This window comes from Saccostrea echinata, unplaced genomic scaffold (assembly GCF_033153115.1).
Source record: "Saccostrea echinata isolate AGI-Se365-2 ecotype Australia unplaced genomic scaffold, CSIRO_AGI_Sech_v1 ptg000002l, whole genome shotgun sequence".
Classification (NCBI taxonomy): domain Eukaryota; kingdom Metazoa; phylum Mollusca; class Bivalvia; order Ostreida; family Ostreidae; genus Saccostrea; species Saccostrea echinata.
The window spans coordinates 6,378,661-6,389,901 of record NW_026889751.1 but is presented as its reverse complement, the minus strand read 5'-3'; the positions used below and the strand labels follow the sequence as shown (position 1 = coordinate 6,389,901).

The 11,241-nt window shown below is 32.7% G+C and overlaps 1 protein-coding gene across 1 annotated transcript; it reads right to left on the bottom strand.

The window, feature by feature from the left end:
• Positions 1-123: 123 nt before the first annotated feature.
• LOC133206140 (dnaJ homolog subfamily B member 14-like) lies at positions 124-9,689 on the bottom strand. Its single transcript, XM_061342075.1, has 9 exons — positions 9,526-9,689; positions 5,590-5,764; positions 4,818-4,963; positions 4,538-4,657; positions 3,502-3,558; positions 3,122-3,195; positions 2,851-2,960; positions 2,442-2,605; positions 124-1,605 (listed from the first exon to the last, which is right to left on the bottom strand). Exons 1-9 carry the CDS (start codon positions 9,656-9,658, stop codon positions 1,496-1,498), a joined length of 1,089 nt encoding a protein of 362 aa, XP_061198059.1. The 5' UTR covers positions 9,659-9,689; the 3' UTR covers positions 124-1,495.
• Between the last annotated feature and the right edge of the window lie 1,552 nt (positions 9,690-11,241).

Genomic DNA, 11,241 nt, shown 5'->3' with positions numbered 1-11,241 from the left:
CAGTAGTTTTTATGTTCAATATGTTGATTGTAAAAACTTGTACTTCCAACAGTTTATGTTTATGTATGTTACTTTCATTGGGAAATAAATTACAGAAACAGTACAGAAACTAAAAGATTGTCAGAGAAGATGTTATGAAAGAGATCTGATTTATTTAATATGCATTATACATGTAAATAAACACAACAAATATAAAAAATTTTCGATTTTTATGGTGCTATGTACAAAAGTTTTCATTACAACTGTACATTTTGCCCCCGTGTTATTTAAATACATGTATTTATATTTATACAACTTTTGAAGAAGGACAAACAATTAAATAAAAGTCGAACATTTAAAACTAAATCACAGTAACAACAAATATTAAATTTGGTCTGATTAAAAACTACTCAGGGACAAAAATGATAGGTTAAAACCCAAATCAGACCTTGACACAGAGTGAAAAAAATGTGGATCCTCATAATGTGTGTATTTTCAATGCCATTCATAGGTACTGAACATTTTGTACATGGAATTTTTCAAATTTTTGTTTAACACATGCAACTTTTAAAAAGCCTATCTACTCATGTCTCTGATGTACTTTCAAAAGATCCATGATTTAGTCTTTCACAAATAAATATTCTGCAAACAGCAACACGTTTTATTACAAAAAGTTAGTTATAATTGCAAGTTATTATAATTATTTGAACTAATGCAATGAGCCTTCTACATTTCAAAACATGTAGCACACTTCATTAATTCTACTCTCATCCATGTCTTGGCACTTGAAACACTGAATTTTGTATCCATAAATATTTAAAATATCATTAAAATGGATTCACAATGCTTCTTGAGTCACAGCAGAAAGTTCTGCTTAATACATTTATTCTGAACTAAATGAATACATGTTCAAATATTAAAATGCATTGCAAATTATTCATGATTTTTTTCAAACAATTCTGAGGGAAAAGGTTGAGTTATTTCTAATGATTTTTACATTCAAACCATTTATGCTCATAAGAATGCAAATACTTAAAATCCCAATATGATTTTTACAAATAGTTGTCCTATTTATTTTCTTGTTAAAAGTCTAACAAAACTTCAAAAAGATTGGGGTTTTTTTTGTTGTTTTTTTTTCAATATATGTACATGTAATTCATCAGAACACACAAATTCAAACCTTCACAAAGTTTTTTCACTGTGCAAAGAAAAAATAACCCCAGAAAGAATAACATTCAGTCAACACATTCAGACAATATTTAACTTGCAATTAAAAACGTACCTCACTGACAATTTACCACACTTTCCATGTTAATTTAATAGAGAATGCACAGCATTCGAGTCCACTGATAAGAATTCCATGAATAAATTATGCACTTCCTGGATAAAAAGGGAATTTTCTGGTGTGCACTGGAAATTAATCATCACTCATTAAGAACGTCTCTTTCCATTCCTGGCTAAAACAGACCCAAAGATCACAGGTACATTCTGTACATTGGAGAACTCTGGGTTTTACCTACGCATATATAGACTGAAGTCTATCACAGGATGGTGTAGGGTGGTTTTGGGCTTTTTCATATAATCGTGCATCAGCATGATTTCTAGCTCTCCATAATAAGTTCTCTTCTACAACAGAAGATTAAAATTAGACAGATTTTTATCTTATTTTGATTGGTTTAGGACAAAATTTTCTCAATGAAGAAGCTTTGTATGAATTTTGATCTACCTATGTCGCTTTATTACAGATTTGTAACCTCAATGTCACAAAGATATGTTAATTACTGTATTTTTTAGTTATACTTGTAACCACCAGAGAAACATACAGTATGTGCCATGAAAAGTGAATGGTCACGGAGTCAACAATATACATTTATTGACTGGGTTCGAGGGCAACATGTGTTTTGTCGGACCCAAGAACCAAAACTGTTTGCCTGCCCGAAGGCCGTTAAGCCTCAGGCAAACAGATTGTTTAGAGGGGTCGACAAAACGCATTTTGCCCGAGAACACAATGTTTTGTTATACCTTTTATTTTTATCTTTTTGACATACAAGTATCTTATATCTGTCACTGTCATCAAGGAATGCAAATAAGATTTAGCTGATTCCACCCACAGTGTGACGTAAGCGGTCCAATATCTCATCGACAGGTCCAGTATCTCACTCTGCGGTCAACATCAATTTTTTTTTTATGACCGCTCAGTAAAACATTGGAAATATTAGACATTTTTAGTAAAAATTTATACAGGAAACTAATTTTTAAAGGTATAACAAAATAAAATGTACTTGCTTTGCGAGACTCCATTGAGACTTTGACTACTTTGAAAATAGTTTTGTTGAGGTATGAAATATGTTATCCTAACAATCAATGGTTTTGAAAGCAAGGATTTTGAAAGAAGGCAAAACTAAAGAAATATTTTCCAAGGACAGGGACAAACGTTTTATTGCTGTGTTACGTGTACTTACTATACGTTCTTTCTCTCCAACAATTCTGTCTTAGATTAGATATATATTCTTCCTCTACATTTCTCTCTATCCTCCTTAAATCACCTTTAAATTCCACCTTAAAGTCATTCTTCACATAATATTTCACATGTAAATTTGATGTTGTTCTCTCTGTATCATATTTCCTGTTTAAAAAAAGAAAGCTTTGTCAAAATTTCAGTCCTTTTATACCATGGTTCATTAAAATATAGAATCTGTTAAATTATTTTTACCTTATGTATAAAATATGATTCAGCTTTGCACATTAAATCTTTTGAGAATCACAAAACTTCAATTTTTTCACATACCCAGTAATTTATAATCGATTTCAGAGAAAAACCGGGAAAAAAAGTGTTTTAAAACAAAATCCGCCATTTACACATGTACCTACCCTGATGGATGAAGGCTGTATATTGGATCACTAACGAACCAACTGGACAACAGAGATAGAAAGACTAGAAGTAGTATAGGGGACAGCTGCAGCAACAGTGTGAAGCCAGACTGAAATAAAATCAGGAAAAATCTTGTTACAATACATTATATAATAAATTCATATTACAATGCACTGATACTTATCAGTTAAAAGACTAATTACTATCTTTACTTAAAAAAAAAAATCATAGCTGCGTTCATTGTTCCAAACAAAAAGTCTTCATACTTACATCATTAGATACATGTTCACGACTGTGGTGATGGCGATGTCGAGGTCTGTGTGTGTGGTGTGTATAAACATTATCTGCACAAAAAAAACCCCTCAAAATCATTAACATTCTTAAATATGGATATCACTTATTTTCTTTCACTCATAAAAAGATTAAATATCTACATTTGTAATCGTCTAGAAGCATTCCCTGTTGATTACACGTGTATAATGTGCCGTTAACATCAAATGCTTGAATTCCTTGAAATGATCTTCCCAGATATAGTTTATATGAAGGGAATCAATAAATCTTAAGTCATAAACAATAATGAAACAATAACTGCATATGCCCCACAAGATTATTATTAAAAAGATATACTAATTATTTGTATCTACACTTACTTGAGGGGAATCCTCCTCCAAAGAACATGTTGAAGAGTTCCTCAGGTGAGATGTCACCTGTAAGAAATATCTATGTATTTTTAGATCATATCGAAAAAGTGTCTACATGTAATGAATCTTTCAACTGAATACATAAACTGCTTTCATGATAATGATATTTTTATGAAAACTACTCTCATATAACGGTAAATAAATTTAGTTCAAACACAGTAAGCACATGTACAGTAATTTCAACATATTATTTTTCAATCAAAGTAAGTTGCTAATTTAATTTTTTTTGGAGACCAGTAAAAATTAAATATCAATATGCAAATATTGGCGAGGGTTGAGGGCAAAATTGATTATCTTAGCTCCAAAAGGAATGAAATATTGCCTGAAGTGTAGTGGAGGGCAATATTTTCCTCCCAAGAAGGCTAACATAATCAATGTTGCCCAGAAACACAATCAATAATTGTTTTGTTACTGTGAATATTTGGTTATCATTAGCGAGACAAAATTTTCACGAATGCTGGTTTTTGCTGAATATATCCTTTGCTAATAAAAATAAATGCAAGAATAAAATTTTCGCCAGCAGATCCTATCACGTAATTATGCTAAAATAAACTTCTCACAAATAAAAAGTACTTTACAGTATAAGAAAAACAAAATAAATCAATAAAATAGTATTTTGATTTCATTCATTCGAGTTAAGCAACTCATTTGTATCCAATGAATTAACTGCACACTGATTGTAGTGCTAGCAAATCTTCCAAGTTGTCATGACTGAGTTACTTGGTTTTTTAATTTATTTGGTTTGAGGCACAACAGTATCATTACATCACAATAAATCAATCTACTAATCAGAATCAAAATCAATAATGTGGGAGAATTCTCTATGCTGGTAAAAAGTAAAAGTTAAATGACCCTCAAAATTTTTCAGAGGAGCTAATATCAATTAGGTTTACTGCATCTCTATAAAAAGAATATGGAGAGTATTCTTTACAGAATGTAAGAATAGTGAATATTTTGTTGCGGCATCACATATTTATACATTTACCTTCGAACTCATTTCTGTAGGTATGTCGTCTGTGATTGGTCTCCTCCATTTCGGGACCATATGCATCATACCGCCTGCGCTTACTTTCATCACTCAAAACGGCAAAAGCATTTCCAATGGCTATTAAATGCAAAAGATTGAACATTATCACAGGGAAACATTATAGAGACTGAATGATAGAATAATGGATAAGGTGTAAAAATAAAGTGAAATCAAACACTAAAGGGAAATTTTTATCTAAAAAATATGTTGATCAATAGCAACAGTGCAATTCATTTACCTTTAAATGCTTCTGTAGCACCTGGCGCCTTATTCTTGTCTGGGTGCATCTGTAGTGCTAATCTTCTATAGGACTTTTTCAGTTCTATCTCTGTTGCAGTTTTCTCTACTCCAAGAATTTCATAGTAATCCTTACATTTTTTAATCCTAAAAACAATTTTTTCAGCATCAATCATATATTTTTGACAATAAAATGATTTTCAAAAGCTCAAAAATACAGTGAATACATCATTTAATCCCTGGTTAACAAATATGTAGTGATTTTCAAGCAAATTTTCAAAGCCTCCTTTCAGCTTTTCAAATAGGAAAAAAATAGACAAGATCAACTTTAATTGCTGCAAAACCATTGGTTTAAATTTACTTGTGAAAACAGCCTGTATTTAAAGCTTATAATTCAAAGGAGAAAAAATATTGAGGTAGAATAAAACAATACAGAAAAACATACATGTGTTTATCACAATATGCTTGATGTATTGAATGTAATGAAAATTTAACCATTAGTAGATCAAGGGCTAATTAGTGGAACCATGTATAATATTCATTTATCACAGTGAAATCTCATTTAAGCAATGATCTTGGAACAGACTGATAGTTTACTCACTTAAAATGCTTACAGTGAGTAAAGCACTAAAATTTGTATACACAACATGCATGCACACTGTAAACATTTTTTTTTTTTTACAACTTTATGATTAAATTCATCTCAATTCCCAAAATGGTTTTATAAGGCAGAAGACTGAGTCAAGCTTCATCAACACCTGTTTTACACATACTTGCGAACCATAGTCAGTTGTTCCTCTGTGTAGTCTTTCACACCTGACCCTTCTGTCTTGTCCCTCCCGAAGCTCCCCCGCCTGTGGCGTACTCCCTCTTTCTGAGGTTCTTGGTTTTCTTTGTTATCTTGTGTAGATTCATCATCAGACATTGACTCAATCCTCTCTAACAAATCTGAAATAATCAATAAGTGTTGAATACTTTTCAGTGGATCAGTGTATCCTTGTACAGTGTACTTGCCTAATAGATGACAATACATGTAATTAAATATGTCCAAATCCCATAAAACAAACATATAAATGAAACAAAGGAAATGTTTGTTCAGTTTTATAAAGCTTCAAATTGGTTATAAAATTCTTCTTTGGAAATATACAGAAAAAGCTGAAATGGCCTAATCTTGAAGAACAAGATTTCAACATATCTAAAAGATCTAACAAATGAGCAATGGAGAGTTGTCAAATATGTTGTTTCTGGAAGATTGCCTTGATACACCATAACAATATCATTTTAAATCTTAATAATATCATGTTACACTGTAACAATATCATATATGTACTAGCAAACTGCATTTACTAGATCCTTTGCTGCACCAACTTTTACTCCAGAATTTGGCCCTCTCTTGGTTCTCTCTTTTCTTTCAGAAGTGACATTGTTTATGGCAAAGGTTAGGCATTAGGAAAACACAAAAACTTGTTGATAAAAATGGTTAATTTATAATTGGCAGATTTAGAAGAATGTTTTTTGTTGTTGTTGTTGTTGTTGTTTTTTTTTTTTTTTTTGTTTTGCTAATTCAAAGGCAGATTAGATTCCCATGATTGATGTTGTCAATTATGGTATATATGGTAAATATTAGATTAAAGCAGAATTTTCATGCAATTTTGAATCCTGAACATGTTTCATTTCTCTTGCTTTTTTTTTGGCTGCTAAATAAGAACTTGATTCAGGTCTATACCGTCTATTATTGATGGGAGTGAAACAATTCCCTAAGTTACTGATTCACCATGGTATTTTTTGTTGGTTTGTCACACAGTACAAAATCTCCATTTTTGGTTCGATTCATTTTTTGGTGAGGATCATTATTCAGTCAGGTTTTGGCATTTGTAAAAACATGCTACACAGTATGATTAAACTTTAAAACATGATTTTTGAGGACTGATAGTTTATAATTCATTCTAATCAATTTCTTCTAATCAGTTTGCAAGTAGATTTAATTAATGATTACTGAAACAAAAAAAAAACTTTGAATTTGTTTTCCTTCTATTACAAAGTATCCTATCATAAATAACCATACCATGAAAAAATTATATGATACGTATCATATGGCGGAGAAGGCAGAGTATCGTTTCGCCCATTACCGAGTACGGTCCTTTGACCACAGTGTTATCCCTTTAATTCAAAAGGTTATAGATCAATTGTAACAGGCTTTGGGTTGAGGTTTATGACAAATCTCTGTGGACCTTCCAACAATAAAATTTTGATTTTTTTTATTTCAAAGTGGCATTTTTATCAATTGAAGTGGTCAATTTGACCGGTAGCAGATTCTTAGGAAAAACATTGGGACCAGTTCCGAATTTTGACCTGATCTGAATAATCAATCTAAGAGCTGATAATTAATAAACTTTTCAAGTGTAAAAATAAACTGAACAAGGTATTATTTGGGTAGACTTTACTGGTCCCCAGATCTGCAAGATCTGCACGCTCATTGCACTGTGACGTAACATTTACATCACTCAATTGATAAGGGTTAGTCTTGCACACAACTCAACTGGTTACAATAAGTCTTGCACCACCGTCGGATACCTATACCCATGGGTATCTGACGATGGTCTTGCACTCACCTGAGAGATTAGAGCAACTTCTTGCACAAGTGTTCAACTGATTAGGGTTAGTCTTGCATCCATCCCAAAGATTAAGGTTAGTCCTTGCACACCAACATCCAGGAGATTAGGGTTATAGGGTCTTGTTCTTTTAGATTAATTAAGAAATTCAGTTGCATCTGTATTTTTTGCAAGATCTTAATTCAACTTTAACCACATCTTAATGGTTTGTTTACATGAAAAAATGGCTAAAAATTGTCACCAAGCATGCAGCACATGCACATGACATTTATTTTTTGTCAATTTTTCATGGAATAAACAATTTTTTTTTTTTTTTCAGAGAACGAGGTTAAAAACTAAACTTTTAACTACAGAATTCAATTAGAGGGTCAAAAGGGCCAAAAACCTTGTACATGTACTTTTTATTTTTTCTATCTCTCACACATTCTCATACATATTGAAGTCACCTTTGGTGACACTTTATTTTAGCCTGTTTTTCTGGGGACCAGTAAAGTTATTGATACCTATGGTATGAAGGCTTATTTATGCTTGTTTGAATTCTGTAATGATTTTATTTTTGGCAGTCAATTTGTGTTTGATACTGTACTTGAAATTAGTCAACCTACTTTATACATGTCTACTTTATACATGTCAATCTAATAAATCCAGACTACCTCAACATGTTTCTCCAAAGAAAATCATCTGTCAACACATTAATTTTCCAAATGTAACAACATTGAGCTATCAAAAGTGAGCAAGATATGTATTTTAACAAGCACCAAAATTTGTGGAGAATTGAATGAAAGATCACAAGATGATATCAAAATATTTTTTGTGCTGTCATCATGGTCATTTTACTAGTTCCGAATAAACATTATAATTATAATACATTTGTGTTCTGCTGTTTTCCTCATTCAATGTATACTTGATTGCTAATTCTCATTATCCATTGGAAAACCATTAACTTACTGGGTGACAACTGATGATGTATGGGACAGATATTTTAATCTAGCGTCAATTTGCATGGGAATCGTTAAGGTATTCAGAATTCATCGGCTTATTCGCAACTGGTTAAATGACTACCCACAATAGTCTGCTAAAATAAAAGTTCCTTTGGAAGGTTAATGTTTGATGAAGCCATAGGGACTTGAGACAATCTTAGCAAAATCGGGTATATAGTATAATAGGGGAGAAGGGACCTAATGAGCCGCCATTAATTCCTCGGTGCCTCGCTTCAAACTCTAAAACCTTCTATTTTTATTCAAAAACAACAGGAAAAAGTTTTGCCAGTCCTAAATTTTCGGTTTGGTTTCGGGTTTTTCGGTCGGTTATTTACATCTATTTTAATTTCATGAATTTTACTTGAAAAATCTTTATTTGTTACATAAATTTACATTGAAAACAAGTCTTAACCATGCAAACGTCTAGATGTCAGTGTGTAGAACTACTTGGCCTATTATTAGCCACAACCTGACCATTCCTGCTTGTTTTAATAATTATCTAATACTTCCGTGACAAGTGTTTTGTCATGGAATGAAGTAGATTTCAGTTGTGATGTTTATTTATTTTAACACTGTTATCGTCATCATTCCTTTGATTTCGACGCCATTTTTTGTATTGAACAGACTCTAATATATTAACAAGACCCGAACCGAAATCCAGAAAAATGGAACCGAAACCGAACCGAACAACTTGGACCGCAGTTCTCGGTTATTTCGGGTACTCGTGACAGCCCTATCTCAAGTCCCTGTGGATGAAGCTACAATAAACTCGGCAGGTCAAGACTACTTTTTGAGTCAAGTAAGATTTTAAAAATAATGCCCGAGTACATTTACACCACCACCGAATTGGTACCCTATTCCGAACTGGTCACCTCTTACGGTCCCCATTTTTGTGATGTTTACAGCGACCAATCATGGCATAAGTGGGTTATATATCGACTAATAAATGCTCAATAAACAAAATTCATAATTGAAAGCATACAAAACTTACAACAAAAACAAACTATGACAATATTTTGGTTCCGACCTTCCGTCACACTGAATAAGACAATTTTATGATGACGTATCCCGCAGTTCATGTTTACATTACGTTTAGAGGTACAGAATCCAATCATACCTTTTGCCTTTTGTGTTGGATATAATCGCTCTGCTTTGTGAAGAAATTTCTTTGCCTTTTCGAGATCTCCAACCGATAAATACTTGTTTGCGAGATGATAACACCGCTCACTTTCATCTCGATTTCCTTCCATTTTGATCTGAACCGGAAATACTAATACTAAAAGAGAGTTTCGCTCGATCGGTATTATATTCCCGGATAATCCCAGATCCCCCCCCCCCCCCCCCCACCACCACCACCATCATCATCAATAAATAAAAAAAAAAATATCAAAAAAAATAAAAAGAAATGAACAAAACAAATCAATTTGTGTTCATATGGTCAAAAGTTTTGGTATAAATACAGTATTCTTCTGTTTTCTCCCAATCTTCAAAGAAGATGTACATATATATGTATGTTTCTTTGAAACAGAAAATACATGCAAGTTTTTAGCTGAACCACAGGCACTTGTTTCTATAATATTTTCTTATCCCACAGTATAATGTGCTATAGGTTTTTAAAAAATACTATTGCAGAAACAAGTACCTGTTAGCTGAACCCCATATTTGTCCATATCTTGAGAGGGAGCCCGGAGTTATCATCTACGAAAGCCTATTATGATCAAACTACGGTAAAAAAAAATTTAAAAGGCGTTATAACGCCTTTTAAAAAGGCGTTATAACGCGAAAAAAGGCGTAATAACGCCTTTCCAAAAGGCGTTATAACGCGAAAAAAGGCGTTATTACGCCTTTGAAAAAGGCGTTATTACGCCTTTCCAAAAGGCGTTATTACGCCTTTTTAAAAGGCGTTATTACGCCTTTTCAAAAGGCGTTATTACGCCTTTTAAAAAGGCGTTATTACGCCTTTCAAAAAGGCGTTATTACGCCTTTTTAAAAGGCATTAATACGCCTTTCAAAAAGGCGTTATTATGCCTTTTGAAGGGCCATTATTATGTCTTTGACAGGCCCGTGCTTTTAAAGTGGGGGGGGGGGGGTCCCATAAAATTGACAAGCAAACAAAAAAAACAAGAACACCCCCCCCCCCGAAAAAAAAATAAACTGCCTAAACATGAGGGGAAACTTTTTCTAATTTTTCGGTAAAACTTTTTTAAATGCAATGACTTGCCCGAGTTTAACCATACTGCAACAAAATGTTAAGGGACCAAGCAATCAATAAATGATTTTTTTATATTTAAACTATAGCAAGACTATTCTCCCAAAAAGTGGGGTGGGGGACCCCCCCCCCCCCCACTCACATTCGTACTACCGGCCTGTTTGAAAAGGAGTTAAAATTGTATCCAAAAATGGAAAGGCGTTATTTTAAAATAGTAAATATATGAAAGATTGAACCAAAGCCATCTTTATTTATGCAATATTTAGATTATAGTTTTAATATTATAAATTATATTAAAAATTATAGTATTTTCTATATTCCTGCACATCTCGCAGACAGTTGTTTGCATTTTGCATGCATATTAAGAGAAGTCAACACTCTACTCTTGAAAATCCAGGATATAGGCAGAACCAGCTTTGGGCTTTGCTAGCCACGTATTAAAAATTCATGTCAAATTTGAAATATTTTTCTCTCCTCTTGGTAAAAAACATGCAAAGTATTTGCATAGGTATAATGAGCAATTAGCCTTCAACAAAATTTCTGAAATCCATACACCTTGGTAGAAGCGTCTGGCATCAGAGAAGGACTAAGTTGGTTTAACACTGAAAATATTTTATACACATT

What these genes read in the sequence shown, in the direction of transcription:
- LOC133206140 (XM_061342075.1), bottom strand. Translation starts at nt 9,658, where the DNA reads ATGGAAGGAAATCGAGATGAAAGTGAGCGGTGTTATCATCTCGCAAAC. An exon ending in TGGAGGAGGATTCCCCTCAA is followed by an intron (nt 3,196 to 3,501) that starts GTAAGTGTAGAT and finishes TTTTTTGTGCAG; the next exon opens with ATAATGTTTATACACACCAC. An exon ending in TACAGCCTTCATCCATCAGG is followed by an intron (nt 2,606 to 2,850) that starts GTAGGTACATGT and finishes TTTTTTAAACAG; the next exon opens with GAAATATGATACAGAGAGAA.